At 32.1% G+C, this 16,886-nt stretch overlaps 2 protein-coding genes across 2 annotated transcripts; both read left to right on the forward strand.

Annotated features, from left to right (window-relative positions):
• The first annotated feature begins 7,953 nt into the window (after positions 1-7,953).
• Positions 7,954-10,376, forward strand: LOC106362487 (transmembrane protein 245-like). Its single transcript, XM_048768662.1, has 2 exons — positions 7,954-9,943; positions 10,019-10,376. Exons 1-2 carry the CDS (start codon positions 8,087-8,089, stop codon positions 10,112-10,114), a joined length of 1,953 nt encoding a protein of 650 aa, XP_048624619.1. The 5' UTR covers positions 7,954-8,086; the 3' UTR covers positions 10,115-10,376.
• Positions 10,377-14,580: 4,204 nt separating this feature from the next.
• On the forward strand, positions 14,581-16,874 carry LOC106377633. Its single transcript, XM_013817897.3, has one exon. The coding sequence runs from the start codon at positions 15,780-15,782 to the stop codon at positions 16,755-16,757; it is 978 nt and encodes a 325-aa protein (XP_013673351.2). The 5' UTR covers positions 14,581-15,779; the 3' UTR covers positions 16,758-16,874.
• Positions 16,875-16,886: the final 12 nt, after the last annotated feature.

Below are 16,886 nucleotides of genomic sequence, written 5' to 3' on the forward strand. Positions count from 1 at the left end.
TCAGTTCTTCGGCTTATTCATTGTTAAGCTCAAATATAGTAATCAATGTTGTGATTTGTTGTACTGTCTCTGTGTATCATAGCCATTATGTTTCACTTGTATTTTCTGTGTCCTTCACCAAAGTAGGAGCAAATATCTTAGCCGATTCAATTTTTGATCTAAACCACATTATTTCTTTGTGCTGGAATTATAATAAGAGCAATCTAATCAAAGAGATCATTTGCATATATATATATATATATATAACTTGATAACATGCCATTGAAATTAATTAATTGGAAATTTAGTTGAAACCTCTAATATTAATCTTTAGTCTAGTTTTCCATTTTCATCAATTAGTTTTACATTACTTAAAGTCTTGACTACAATGTATTAGTTACATTACTGAAAATCTCGACTGCAATGTATTTTAGCAATTTTCATACAATTGCTAACAACTCAAAATGTTAATTTTCTTGAATACGTTGAATATAATAAAACAATTTTGCGTAGGGGTTTAACTAACTCATGGTATCGACCAGCCCAATATAAACAATTTTTTTTGTAAAAATTGATTTTTGAAAATAGTAAATTAAAATGATGATTTGTCATATGTGGTTTTAGATCATATGTGCTTTAACTTTTTATAGCTTCGTTTAAAATTTTATTTTATTTTATTTTTCTAAAAAAAATTGTAATTTCCAAAATAAAAATTATATATTTTTTAATAAAAAAATCATTAGTTTATGTTATTTGTATATATTTCAAAATTATATGTGATTTAAATTATTATAGGTTTGATTTTTATTAAGTTTAGTATTTTAAATATATCTTTTCAGTTTTTGAGAAATCATATATATCAACTTGATTTTTTTTTATTTGTATAGATCTCTGTTTTATTTTGGAAAATTATATATTTGGAAAATTTGACGTTTTAAAAATAGTAAACTAAAATAATGATTTAGCATATTATAATTAGTAGTTTTAAATCCTACGTGGACACCCTCCATTGCTTATAGCCTCAACATATTATAAGAAAATTATTTTTTTTTGTTAACATTACTATTCTGCTTTTCATTTTCCATTTTACTATTATAAATACCATTTAAAAAAAAATTAAATGTTAATATTTATTTTATTAGTTTAAATTATATCTATCTATATATATATATATACAATATTAGTTTCGTTTTATTTTATTTTTTTGGAGATATTAACATTTTAGAAATAAAAAATAATCTTTTTTTTGCTACTTTAACTATTTTAGCATTAATTTCCATTTTAGTTTTGTATAAAATATATTTTAGATTTATTATATCTAAGAAGAAGTATTTTTTTGTTACTATTACTATTTTATTTTTGATTTTTCGTTTTACTATAATATTTACCATTTATTAAAGTAAGTTGTCAGATGTTAATATTTATTTTTTTACTTTAAGTTATATATAGAACATTAATTTCGTTTTTTGAAAATATTTTTTTGGAAATATTAACATTTTTTAAAAATTAATAAACTTATATAATGATATGTCAAAATACGATTGGTGATTTTAAATCATATTTGGCTTATAGCCTTAACTTTTGTATAGTATAATTGTTTTTTTTAAATGTTAATTTCCAAAATAAAAATTATATATAATAGTTTTTTAAAAATCGTTAATTTATGTTATTTGTATATATTTCAAAATATATGTGATTTCAATTATTATAGGTTTAATTTTTATTAAGTTTAGTATTTTAAATATATATTTTATTTTTTTGAAAAATCATATATATCAAGTTGATTTTTGTTTTATTTGTATAGATCTCTATTTTATTTTGGAAAATTATTTATTTTGAAAAAACAATTGACATTTTAAAAATAGTAAACTAAAATAATGATTTAGCATATTATAATTAGTAATTTTAAATCCTATGTGGACACCTTCCATTGCTTATAGCTTCAACATATTATAAGAAAATTAATATTTTTTGTTAACATTGCTATTCTGCTTTTCATTTTCCATTTTACTATAATAGATACCATTTTTAAGTACAATTTTAAATGTTAATATTATTTTATTAGTTTAGATTATATATATATATATACAATATTAATTTTGTTTCATTTTATTGTTTGGAGATATTAACATTTTAAAAATAAAAAAAACATAATCTGTTTTTGCTACTTTAACTATTTTAACATTAATTTCCATTTTATTTTTGTATAAAATGTATTTTGGATTTATTATATCTAAGAAGAAGTAATTTTTTGTTACTATTACTATTTTACTTTTTATTTTCCGTTTTATTATAAAATGTATTTTAGAAGAAATTCACAAATATTAAGTGAATTTTCCTTTTTAAATGTTTTAGTTTTTGTTATTTTAAATTCTTTAACGTCAAATTTCCTATTTTGTAATTGAAAGGATATTAGAAAATTTGTTTTCATACATTGTGAAATTTTTAGATGATTTTTTGTTACTTTTAATTTTTTAACATTAGATTACTATTTTATTTTTGCATAAAATATATTTTACATTTATTATATCTAAGAAAACAATAATGTTTTGTTAATATTACGATATTACTTTTGATTTTCCATTTTAATATAACAATTAACATTTATTTTATTAGTTTAAGTTATGTATGGAATGTTAATTTCGTTTTAATATAATTTTGGAAATATTAATTTTTTCTATAAATAACAAACTAATATAATGATGTGTATTAGTCGTTTTAAATCATACGTGGACGTCTTCGAAGGCTTATAGCCTCAAATTTTATATAATATAGATTATTAATATGTGAGATACTTTTTCGGGAAAATTACATGTTTGCCACTTTCATGCTATCACTTTTCATTTTTATCACCACTAAATGGACATTTTTAAAATATTTTATTCGTTAAGTGGCAAAAGATTCTTATGTCATTGTTCTTTATATATATAATAAGTAAATATTTAAATAAATAAAAATAAAAAAAAATAAAAAATACTTTTTTAAATTTTTTTCGAATGAAACTATTTCGAAATTCAAACCCTAAACCCTAAAACTCAACTCTAAACCCTAAACCATCAATCCTAAACCCTGAAAAATTAACCGTAAACCCTAAAACATCAACTTTAAACCCTAAACCTTCAACTCTAAACCCTAAACTCTAAACTCTAAATCTTAAACCCTAAACCCTAAAACCCTAGAGTTGATGTTTTAGGGTTTAGATTTGAAGGTTTAGGGTTTTAGGGTTTAAGGTTCGAATTTCAGAAAAATATAGGGTTTAGGGTTTAGAGTTGTTGTTTTAGGGTTTAGATTTGAAGGTTTAGGGTGTAGGGTTTAGCGTTGATGTTTCGGGGTTTAGGATTTAGAGTTGGGGTTTAGAGTTGATGATTTAGGGTTTAAAGTTGATGTTTTAAGTGTAGATTTAGAGTTTAGAGTTTACGTTTAGGGTTTAGAGTTGATGTTTTAGGGTTTAGATCTGAAGGTTTAGGGTTTAGGGTTTAGAGTTGATGTTTCGGAGTTTATGGTTTAGAGTTAATGTTTCTTGGTTTAGGGTTTAGAGTTGATGATTTAGGGTTTAGAGTATGTTTTAAGTTTAAATTAGTTAATCATATGTTTTTTTTTTGTCAAAGTTAATCAAATGGTTATAAATGTTTTTTATCCTTCGTAAAAGATGAGGGTAAAAGTGGTTAGTGTAAACACGAAAAATGGCAGTTTGAAAATAATATTTTTGACGATTTCCCTATTGTGTTTCCGGTTAGCGGATAAGACTTCGCTTTGGCGATTTTTGATGTGTTTCTTTTCAACCAAAACATAGTTTTTCTTTATGATTTTCCTTTTATCTTTGTTTCTATGGTTGAGTTTTAATATTTTGTGTTGGCCTTTCGCGATCTTCGTATTTATCCCGTCGGTTTTTGATTGAAACCGTGTTAATCGTTTCAACTGAACACCCTGCTACGGGAGTCAGTCTTTACCCTCTATTTAGCCATATATCGGCACTTAGGGTAAAGCATCTCAGTCAAAGGATGATTGAGTTTTTATGGGTCTCTTAGGTCTTTATGAAGATGATTTAGTAGAGCTGGCGTTTGATAACGGTCCAACAAAAAATCTTACTTCAATTGACTGGAGCTTCCCCTTGGTTTAATCAACGATGAATCATGGCTTCTTCAATCAATTAATCGAGGTTAGAATGAAAGGTCTTTGGCATCAATGTTTTAAACAAGATAGACGACATAGAGAGTTCCGAGCAAATCTCCAGGAGTCTTACGGTGAAAAAACAGAGTAAAGCCCAAAACTGCCGTTATTTTACTTTGTTCTAAATTCAGGGAGAAGCCTCAGCGGAGCAAAGGAATCCGATCGACTCAGGGAGTTTCCGCCTTTCCGGTGGTGAAGCTCCGAAGCGGTGGCCGCAACATCTGTAGATGCATGTTGGACACATGTTCCCTAGAAAATGCAGTGATGGGGGCGTGGCTTCTGAAACTTCTCGTTTTCTCTTTTTAAATGGGTACTATATTTGGTCTGAAAGGAACTCCCGCCTACATCGTCGGATCTTCAAACCGCCGGACTCAATTTCGAAACAGATTGAAGCCACAATCCGATCAAAAATCTCTGCCCTCCGTGACCAATCTCTGCGACTATCATCCTCTCTCTTTGCTGTGTGGAACGCATAATTCAACTATCGGTCTCTTCAATTGCTTTGGGTTGGGCTTCATTACTCTAGTTGGTTCTCTTCTATGTGTCATCATCTTATACAATAAAGGGGGCTTTTCTCCCTTTTCCTTGCGCCACATCACCAGAGAGGGAGGAGCAAATCGCGCCACGTGTCAACACCTGGTTGTACTGTGTTTTTTTTTCTTGGTTTTGTTTCTTACGTTTTCTGATAAGGAAGTGTGAACTGGGCTTTATAATATTTGTGCATGAAGCCCAGAGTAGAGCCCAGGGCTTTATACCAAGAGGACAGAGATACATGTTTCCATCCGATTCAACGACAAAACCAAATCACTGAGATTGCAGCAACACTCAACCCTTTCCCTGGCGAGATCTTCCGGTTCCGTTCTTATGGCCAGCTGCTCTCGCTTGCCATCACCAACACCGAGTTACTAGGTTTGTCTCCTACCTTTTTTCCAACGCTGTCCTCTTGGTATTGCTGTAAAAATCTTTGTTCCCCCTATCCTATGCAGATGTGGTTGGTGAAGTCAGGAGAAACAGCAGTAGAATCAGGAGAAAAGATTAAGAAGAGGCAGAAAACATGGAGAAGAAACTCTGCAGCAAGGATGGAGAAGATAGGGATGACTGAGGAATTGATAGTAACCGCTTCTATATTATTAACACAAACACAAAACATTTTGTAAGCTCGATCTGCCACTCACTTTACTATGAAGGCTTTATGATTCTCTATTTCTCCAGTTAAACTAATTGATGATCGCTAGGACGCTATGATGGATCATCCCATGATTCTCTGGTTTCTTCTTTCACCGCCTTGGCTGCATGTCTTAACAAAATCTGTTTTAACTTTCGTTAATCTTTTTGTAATGGACTGCTGTAATGATTACTAATTGGGCTTCCCTGGATTTAACTAAGAAAACACTGAAATGAGCTGGACTGTAATGCTTTTTTTAATAGAATGACATCTTTAAAAAAAAACACTAACATTTTCTATTATTCATAAGATATACACACACAACAAATTAACACTCTATCAAAAAAAAAACATTACAAAAACAAAACCAACCAGACACGTAAATTTCCTAGAGATTTTATAAAAATCTAGAAACAATGGTGACTGAATGCCATGATAAATAAAATACCCGTCTCATTAATCTACAACTCCTAACCACTATCCAAACTACGCAAAGAAACCACTATAATACAAGAGAGCAACTAAATATTGCACATCGATGTTTACCAAGCAGTTCGACAATCCCTAACACTATTCTCTAATCAAGAGAGCAACTAAAGACATCCGACAATGAAACCCATGTTACGTACCCACCAGTCTCATATCCCTTTAAAATCACCTCCCTCTTCATTTTAACAAATCCAATTCTACAAAACTCACAGTTAAAACAAAACCTAAACCTTAATACACCATATATTTAGTTTCAATATCATTTGTATTATACAATATTTATTTTCACTTTTTCAAACCTATAGAATCCTTACTACTTAATCAATACTACTAATTATTTAAATATTTCAAAACTAAATGACCTTGGCATCAATAAGTACACTATGTAACACACACACACAAAAACAATTACACTTTTCATTTTAACAATATATGACAAAATCAAACGTGACACACATTATTCGGACAAACTTACTCGCACAAGTCTTAGCAAAGGACCCCTACACCAACTAATATATCTCAACGAACATAAAACCAAAGACCACTATTTCCTACTAACATGTTTTCAAATCCATATACAATTAACCATAGATAACCAAAACTTCTATCAAGAAAATAAGTAACAAAAATTTCAAACCCCGCGCGAAGCGCGAGAAAACCCCTAATATCATATATTACTAATGGGTTTTAAGCTCCATAAACATTGCCTAGCTGGGTCTGTAACTTTTTCTTTTCTCTTTTTATTGTTTAATAGAATGCTTTTTTTCAAAAAAAAAAAAAATTGTAATTTCGTTCTCTGTTTGGGCTTTTAATTCCTGTAAAACCTAATACCATTATGTAACAATGCCCCATTGGGCATAGTTTAATGAAATCTCGAGTTGACAAAAAAAAATTTAAACTTTTCCCATGAGTTTGAGAAAATCATAGTTATTTAGTTAGAATTTCAAGTTAAACAATTCTTTTATTTTATTAAACAATCCTAAGGTTTACGTAGCTGTGTGCATGATCAGTTACAACACAACAATTGCTAAGATCCCCAAAGATGGAAGTTCAAACTAATAAACAATAAATAATAGGTTTACATTCATATCGCAAAATGGCTTCCATTTTTATGAATTTCCCTCTTATATCTCGCATCAACAATGGCCAAAACTTATTTTGATGATAATAAATCAATTGTAAGGAGAAATGGATCGTAAAATAAAGGGAAAAGGGAGTAATTGTTAACTATTTATTTTTCGTGACAATATACAGATAACTGTAGACCAATCAAAGATTTTAAAAGCCTGAAACTCTGAAATGCCAAAACCAAGCCTTCCTTTTTATATGAAAGTTTATTTGGAGTATAAGACTAATGATTAGGCCTGTTTTGAATTGATCCAAATCCAACATTTTGTCAGTCGACTGGGCCGGTTTACAAGCCATCTGTTTTACCGGTGAAGAAATTCCAGGATGAGGACCATCAACGAAGTCATTACATGATACTGCATGATACTTGCTACCTGTAAATACAATTATTGGGCAATTTATCGAATAGAAGATTTCAAATGTCACCAGTATCGTCTTTAATATAATTTTATATTTTTATTGGGAATTTCTTTTTATTCTAATTGCTTTGCACTCGTGTAGAAATGAAACCATATCTTACACTACAATCACCAAAAGGAGGAACTTCTTGCAAAGATAAGAATAGAATGGTAAGCACACGTTTTGGTGTAAAAGGTGGTAAAGAATGCTTGTTTTGGGATATAGTCATATAAAATACTTCGCTTTATTACACATCAAAGAGACACGAGAACGTGTTAGATTGTGACTTGCCTTAAATATCTGGCTTTGCCGTGTCTAGTATAACATGTTCGAATCATGTGGCATTCTGGTTGACAACTTGTGTTCAGTCAATTGAAATTTACATTCTAAAATAGTTACAAACATCGAATAAACAAATAGGTTTTACCACATTCTTATAATGTTATCTAGTTACCGATATTGTTCAATCAGGGAACTTTATAAAGTGGTCGTCTCGTCGTGGACCTCGTGGTCACAGACTACGTCGTCGGTAAGGGCACGGTCGTAATTCCGACTTACTAAAATAATTCATCTCCTTCTGTCTCCTCCACTAATAACCAATCATAAACATTCAATTATCATCTGGTAATTAAAAAAAAAAAACAATTATCTGAAAAACATCTATCAAGCTTGAAGGCGACGCATTTTCTTATCAAAAAAAAAAAAGAAACTTCTTTTTGTAAATCGACGGAGGAGACAGAGAGATTTGATCGATTGATGGAACTGGTCCCGTACGACTCGGAGACGACGAAATCATCAATCCCGGAAAACCTCGCCTGGCAAGACATGTTCCGCTCCGCCTCAACGCGTAAACCTCAAGACCCCTCTCCTCCTCCGTCTTCTCCGACGCGAAACCCTCCCGCCGCCGATGGAGGAGGATCTGGGAACCCGTCGCTATCCTCCGTCGATTCCCAGGCCCGTCTCGCAATCTACATAGCCATGGCCCACGCCGGCCTCGCCTTGGCCATCTTCGTCCTCTACTTCGTGGGAAAACTCCTGCAGGAGTATCTCCGACCGATCCAGTGGGCGATCCTCTGTTCGATTCCGCTGAGAGGCATCCAAGAGACCCTCGTCGATTTCTGGAGCGAGCCCTTGAAGCTAGGGCTAACCGAAGTCATCCTCGCTGTCCCCGTCTGGGTCTTCAACGTCTTCATCGGATCCCTCGTGGACATTAAAAACGTCTGCTTTAGGGTCTTTCTTAGGAGATCGAAACCCAAGAGGACGACGAGGAAGAGGACCGGTGGGTTCTCGAGGTTGGTTAAATGGTTAGTCTCCTTCGGTGTGTTCGTCATTGCTTATGAGAGGATTGGTGCTATTGGCTCTCTTGTGATCCTCTCGTTAGGGTTTCTCTTTAGCTCCAAGAATGTGGACTCCACGCTCTCTGCTGTGTCTTCCCTGAGGAGTAACAGTTTCAGGAGAAGTCATTTCACTGCCTATTTCACCAGAGGGATCATGACGAGGCTGAATACGATCGTCGCTATTGGTTTGATTGTGTTGATGATTCTTGGTTCCTTGACTGGTGTCATCTTCTTCTCTTATAAGATCGGTGTTGAAGGGAAAGACGCTGTTTACTCTCTCAAGTCTCACGTGGAAGAGAGCAATTACGCTGAGAAGATTGGGATCAAGCAGTGGATGGATGAGAACGATGTCCCCGGGATGGTTGATATGTACTCGACGCAGTTCTACGAGACGGTTTCTGAGCAGATTGATAGTTTGGCAATGCAGTATAACATGACGGAGTTGGTCACTGGGATTAAGCATTTCGTGATCGGGCATCCTCAGAACACGTCGACGCCGTCCACCGCGCTTATAGCTCCGTCTCCTTACACTGAGAAGCTCATGAGTTTGAGGAACCGGGTTAAGAACCGAGAGTGGAGTCAGATTTACTCGGAGGTGGATGTGATTTTCAGGGAGCTTATCATCACTAGAGAGGATTTAGTGGAGAAAGCTAAAGGCTTTGCTGTTAAAGGAATGGATGTATCGCAACGTGTCTTCTCAAGCAGCGCTTCCGTTGTTGGAGGCGGCGCTAAGTTCGTTTTCTCTATAGGAACCTCGATCATTTCAGGAGCTGCGGAGTTTTTCAACTTTGTCTCTCAGCTAATGGTTTTCATTTGGGTTCTCTACATTCTTATCACGTCGGAATCAGGCGGTGTTACTGAGCAAGTCATGAACATGCTTCCCATCAACGCAGCTGCTAGAGTCAGATGCGTTGAAGTCCTAGACTTGGCTATCTCTGGCGTGCTTTTAGCTACAGCGGAGATTGCGTTCTTCCAAGGATGTCTCACTTGGTTATTGTTTAGACTATACAATATACATTTCCTCTACATGTCGACCGTTCTCGCATTCATCAGCGCTCTGTTACCGATCTTCCCTTACTGGTTCGCCACGATCCCAGCGGCATTGCAGCTGGTGCTGGAAGGAAGATACATTATTGCAGTGACTTTGTCGGTGACTCATCTTGTGTTGATGGAGTATGGCGCTTCAGAGATTCAAGATGACATTCCAGGGTCTAATGCTTACCTTACTGGACTAAGCATTATTGGTGGAGTGACTCTGTTTCCTTCTGCCCTCGAGGTAACAAAATAAAAAGATAGATAAATCTTTAGGAATTTTATTGGCGCTTTTGTGATGTTTTCTTTGTTGTTGCAGGGAGCTATAATGGGACCGTTGATAACGACGGTGGTGATTGCATTAAAGGATCTGTATGCAGAGTTTGTCTTGAATGATCCTAAGAAGATCGATTAGCTGGTATTGGTTTCTTTGATAGGAGCTTCAATTGCTTCTGCCATGGCTGCTTTGTATTTGGGAGAAGAATCATGTAGATTAGTAGAGAGAGAGAGAGAAAGAGAGGGGAGTCTATATTGTTGATTGTTTGAGATTTGTTTGCTTTGGAATGTAATTTATAATGTGTAAGTAGTATGTTTCTCTGTTGTATTCTATGAGGTCTGATTCTTTGGGGGAAACCGTGTAATAGTTTTTGGTTTATACTATTTGTGTTCTCTTGAAATTGAAGTTCTACGAATAGCATATGGAATTAGAATTTGAGTCGATGGAAATGATATCATTTGATGTATTATCTATAGCGAAAGACATGACTGACAGATAAGTAACGTTTTTGTTGTTGTTGGAGGTAACTTCAGACTTTTTCAAAATTTAAGAAAGTTTTAGGAATACAAAATGTTTTTATATAATTATAAAATCGAATTAAATGTTTCTGAAATTAAAAATCAACTTTCAAAATCATTCATGTTTTACAGAAAAAATTGTTTCAAAATGATTCATGTTTTCATGTTGGCAAAAATTAGTATTTTTATATTTTTATTTATATGCTCTGTTTGATGAGATATAGTATCAAATAAATTAGATATCGTAATAAATGTACGTTGACTTATGTTGACATGACCCTTTTCATTTACAATACTGCTTTTAATTTTTGGAAGAATTCTTATAAAAATCTGATAATTATTATATTAATCTAACATAATGATTAAATAAATTTAATTAAGTTAATAAATTATGGATTTAACTTTTTTAAAAATTATTGATGTCATTTATTGGATTTTTAAATTGTAATTTTTGAAGTGATGTGGTACTGAAATATAAATACTCTTGAAGTTAATGCATTCTCAATTAAATTTTCCAAGCCTAGGCTAATATATACAACAATAACAAATAGAGCTATTCGTGTCTACGAGGATGATTGGTTGGGGGTTGTAGATGTTCTGGACAGCCAAAATTTAGTCTACAGCTATATATGTCAACCAATCGAGCTTTGCTTTTCTTAAAAAACTCACAACAAAAAAATCTCTGCAAAATAAAAATATGGCTGTAGAGAGCTTTATTTCCGGAGCAAAAAATTAGTGCTTTAGAAATCTACAGTAAGAAAAGCTACAGCAAATAAATCTACAGATTAAATTCTACAGCAAAAAATATAAAGTTACATCACTTACCAATCATCCCCATATGGTTTTTTCAAATTTTTTTTGATGATATTCTAACAATGAATCTCTCTTTTTCTCGTCTATTTATAATTGTTGTGATTTTCTAGTTGTGATTTGTTAATTCTCATAATGCCCTATATAAAAGAATAAAGCTGCAATGGTTGATAACCAAACATTGCTTAGCTAAAAGTTTCAATGTATAACACCAAAAGTTGCAATAGTTTATCACTAAAGACTAAAATCACCAACAATGGTAATGATTCATCACCAAATATTGCAATAGTTCATCGCTAAAAAATGCGATCACCAACACTCAGAATGCTTCATTTAAGCAGTTGTAACTATTCACCAAACAATTAAAATGATCACTTAATTGGTGCAAAAATTCACTACAATCTGTAACAGTCCACTCCCATTTAAGTGTAATTAAACTCATGCATAAAAAAAAAATTTAGACTATCCAATTCTTACGATGAAAAGCCACACTTGTACATTTGACAACTTCTTTCAAACCCATGAAATGCTTGAATCGATACATCTACATTTATGACAACTTCTTTTAAATTAATATGTAATTTTCAAGATGAAATGATACATTGTTAAGTTGAAAAGATACCTATTTATACATTTTGAAAATTTATTTTAAACCAATGCAACTCTTAAAATGAAAAGACACAATTTTAGAATGAAAAGTTACATGTTAATTATTTTGACAACTAATTTGAAACTAATGTAATTGTACTATGAAAAGACACATTATTAAAAATATATATATATATACCTCTACATTTTGATAACTTATTTTAAACCTATGCAATTTTTAAAGACACAATGCTAAAATAAAAAGTTACATCCTTAAACATTTATTAATATTCCTACTATTACTACAAGTACATCAACGTTTTTTGACAAAATGATTATTTTAATCTTTAAAACACAAAGTCATCCTACAAGTATCGAACATCCAAAGAAAAAAAAGTCAGTAAACAGAATTTCCAGGAAACAAATTATTACTTTAGGAGAAATGTGTGCCATTTTCCGAAAAGATGATAGAATAGGAGAAGTGAATTTAACTATGCTTCCCAAAATAAAGACTTATCCGCTAATAAAGTGTTCACTCTATGTTTTTTCTTCTCCATAAGCAAACTTCTTTTGATGCGAATTGTGTGTTTAGCTAGTAACTCCATGCTAAGACTCTTACTTGTACACCTCATAGTGAAACCCAATGCTTCCGTTACTTGAAATCTTGTTGCCATAAATAGATCACATTTATTATGTACCTCGTTTATATACTTTTGTCCACCAACTCTCCAATAAAAAAATTGGACATTTATAATCCAAACTCCAACATCCATCAAATACTTGCTCTCTTTCTCACCGGTCTAAAAAATCCATGCCAATCTATAACGTAGTCTATATCCATTCCATTATTTCCTTGATGTAAATGAGTTCTGATAAACACACCTTTAGTCACCAGTAGGAAGTCAAATCCATAAATTAAACAAATGTAAGAAAACACTTCTTCGTTTATATGATTGCCATCATCCTTCCACCATTTTTTCTTATCCAATAACAAACGAGATGGCAAAACTGATAAAACGGAAACTACATAGAAGTTCTGATACACTAACTTAGATAAGTAGTGAATCTCGAACTTAGAGGACCAGAGACGTAATACTTTATTTTTGAGAAGAATTTCGTCGTTATTAAAGCCACTGCAATACTGCTTGATCAACAGGTTTAGTCCTTCATATAGAGTAGAATTCTACATCCAACTACAATCTCTATATCGCATGAGAGAACAAACCCTGGTAAGAAACCAGAAAAAAAAACTCCACCGGTTAAATAAAAGATCACCGGAGACAAAAACTCTATTGAAAGGGACATAACGGTTACACAGAACCGGCACGAGAAAGTAGAAGAACGAAAACCAAAGAGATAACATGAGACTGAACCAGCATTACAAACTGCTTGAAAAAATGTGAATTGGTCGTTGACGGTTTGAAACTACCCATCGACAGAGATTGACTCTGAAACGAGCGGTTGTACATCACCATCTCTGTATTCTCGATCACAGTCTCCAGGATTATGATGAATATTAGAAGATATTGGTGTAGTTAGTTTTATCAACGCCAAAAGCATCACAAGTCTACAACACCAAGATCGACAATTCTACAAATCCTTCATAAAGAGTAAAACTACGAACTTGGAGATGTTGTGATTTTGTGTAATTGATAACTTAAATAAAAAAGGAAAGCAAAAGGAAGTACGGCCGATCTTGATCAATGAGAGGTCTCTGTTAAGATTCGCCTTTGTTATGCTAGGGGTGAGACACAATTTATTTTGAATAGGCACATGATTATTAAAAGACACTTTATTGCATAATGAAAAGACACATACATAATTAAATAAATACATTTACTGAAATATTATAATAATTTTTTGGGATAATTTGAAAAATATACCATTTATGATTTAGAATTTGAAAAATACATTTATTTTTTAATTTTTTTGAAAACTACACTTTCCTACATGTGAAAAGACATTTTTATCTTAATGTTAATTAAAACTAAAAAATTAAAGTAATTAAAAGAGAAGTCACAACTTTGACTCATGTGATTTTTTTTTAAAAAGACTTAATGGACCTATTACTAGAAAGTCATGTTACATTTAATTTATAATCTTATCATTTAAATTTTGAGCCTACTAGAAATTTTTATTGGGCTATCAATAATTGGATTTAAACAATAGATGATCCATTGAATTTATAAATAGTATAAATTAAATAGATATAATATAATGTTCTAATACTATACCTCTGTATGTTCAATATTTAAAATATTTGTCGATGTTAATTTTTAAAATTATAAAGATTTTTTTTAAAATAACAAAAATCATATTATCTAACAATGATTAATCTTTACTACCGGAAACCAATGAAAACAAATTTTAAATTATATAGTTTATTAAAAAAATTAAACAAAAACTAAATGTTTAATTATTTACTCGATAATATAAATCTATGAAGCGAAAAGTTTAATTTTTAAAAAACTTTCTAAATTTGTGAAATGTTACAATATCTTTGAATATGATAATAAAAAAATATTTTACTAATCTTTATATATATATTTACGATTTTAATAATGAAATAATAATCCGAAAATATATACATAGAAGAAGATACAAATACATTTGAAAGTTTGAAACAATTTATTCAATGAAAAAATATACCGTAAACTTATTATATTTTAAAAATTGATAGACACATATATATTATAATATATACTAATTTAGAATTGAAAACAAAATATTTATATAAAAATAAATGAATACAAAAATCCGCGTGGTTGCGCGGATCGAGATCTAGTCGAACTACTACGTTTGAGATAGGTATATATATTCCTCAATCATACGATTCTGTTAGCATTTTATATTAGATCAATATTTATACTTTAATTTGATATACGTTCAATCTATGATTGAATTATAGATTATATTTTGATAGATTTTCTACCATGATCATTATTGTTTTTTCGTATGTATTTGCCATACCCAGATTTAGGTTTGCAAGAACCTCATTAATTTTTTAGTCAAAAAAAAAGAACCTCATTAATTTTGAAGAATTCTGTGCGATTGAAATATTATTATTTATTTAGTTTAAACTTTAGAATTTGATGCAATGTAAAGCAAACATTTGATTCTTTTCATTTATATCTGTTTGTTTAAGTTATTTCATCACACTTGAAATATATATGCAGTTCAAAAACAAGGTAATAGAAAAATAAAGGAAAAAAAAAGATCTAATAGTTTCAAATCAAAGAAAATAATACCAGACATTTAAAGAAGCAAAGTGGAGAAGATACGCTTTATAATTTGAGAGTAGTGTTTCAAAAAGTGTTTAAACAAGCTCTATGCTTTGATTAAAATTGGAGAACAAGAAAAAGAGTGTGTGGTGACGTCTCAATTGCATAGTTAAAAACTATTTCTGTTTTTTTTTCATTAAAATTATCAATGTAGATATTAAGATAATTATAAACATTTAAATTGGATAATTAAGTAATTTATAATATATAAGTGTATTTTTCTAAAAAGCTAAAAACTGATGTAGATTTCAAAATATAATCTTATTGGAAGGTATTTTTCCCAATTTCTCCTAAATTTTTTAATAAATAATTTGTAACAAAATGAAAAAACACAAATCTTAAAACTAATAATTGTAGAAAAACAATTATTAGAATTTTTTAACATCTTCTAAAAACTAATTTGTCATTTACAATAAAAAAATACACAACTCTTAAAATTAGTAGTAACTAACTGAACTCTATTAACATCACTCGCTCTTACGCTCTTCTTCTTCCTTTTCTTCGCTTCATCCCCAAAGAAAACAACCACTTATTCTTCCCTCCTTTTCTTTCCTTCATCCCCAAGAAACAACCGCTTCTTCTTCCTTCTTTCGATTAAGTTTCATTATGGCTGCTGCTGATGATTATTTAGAGATCAAAGACGAGCTGATGGGAGCAGGAGACGAGCTGATGCTCTTACGTTATCTGAAGCCGATGATCGACGACGGAGCATCCTGGCCTCAACACTTCGCCGAAGACGCAGACGTGTTCAACAAGAATCCAAGCACAGTATTCAATCCTGAGAACACAGTCTTCCTGATCGTCAAACCCCGAACAGAGACGTGTGGTAAAACCGACGGATGTGAGTATGGTAGCTGGAGGATCATGGTACGTGATAAACTGATCAGGAACGAGGAGACCGGGAAGCTTCTAGGGTTTAAGAAGATTCTCAAGTTCTGCGTAAAGAAGACGAAGACGAGAGGCAGAGAGTACAAGAGAAGCTGGGTTATGGAAGAGTACAGGCTTCCGAACCCTAAGCAAGATCACGTGATTTGCAAGATTCGGCTTTTATTCCAAACCGAAATAGGTTTCTTGCTATTTAAGCATTTCTCCTATTCGTGTGGTCCGCTTCCTGCAAAACAGTCGTTGCCAGCTTATGGATACGGTTTTCCTAATCCAGAAGACGAGGGTGCATATTATCTGCAGAGCTTGATCGATCATGAAAACGAATGGCCTAGCTACGTTACCAACGACGTGTACTGCATGCATCCATCGGCGCTTGTGGATCCTCATCGTGATCAGATGTTTGCACGATTCGGACTCTGCATCTTCGCTAACCGGACAGAGGCGTGTGGTTATACCGATGGGTGTGAAAGCGGTTGCTGGAGGATCATGGAGGGTGATAAACCCATCTCTTCGATCATGGTGGGTGAGATGTTTGGTTACAGGAGGGTTTTCAAGTTTTGCGAAAAGGATATAGACAAGCACCTTGGTAAGGTCGACGGAGAAGTTATGTTTCTGACTTGGATTATGGAGGAGTATAGGCTTGCTGAAGAGGAGATGAAGGATAAAGTGTTGTGCGTTATCAAGCTTCATCGGAGGTAAATATCCACTGATCATTGATCATTGATTCAGGAGTCTCTGTGTGTGTGTGTTAATTCTCCCTCTGTATTCTAACTATGATATAGTTTCTTAATTCTCTAGCTATTCAATTTGGTTTAGACATTTGTGGTT

The sequence above is a fragment of the Brassica napus genome, chromosome C9 (assembly GCF_020379485.1).
Source record: "Brassica napus cultivar Da-Ae chromosome C9, Da-Ae, whole genome shotgun sequence".
Classification (NCBI taxonomy): Eukaryota; Viridiplantae; Streptophyta; class Magnoliopsida; order Brassicales; family Brassicaceae; genus Brassica; species Brassica napus.

What these genes read in the sequence shown, in the direction of transcription:
- LOC106377633 (XM_013817897.3), top strand. Translation starts at nt 15,780, where the DNA reads ATGGCTGCTGCTGATGATTATTTAGAGATCAAAGACGAGCTGATGGGA.
- LOC106362487 (XM_048768662.1), top strand. Translation starts at nt 8,087, where the DNA reads ATGGAACTGGTCCCGTACGACTCGGAGACGACGAAATCATCAATCCCG. An exon ending in TGTTTCCTTCTGCCCTCGAG is followed by an intron (nt 9,944 to 10,018) that starts GTAACAAAATAA and finishes TTGTTGTTGCAG; the next exon opens with GGAGCTATAATGGGACCGTT.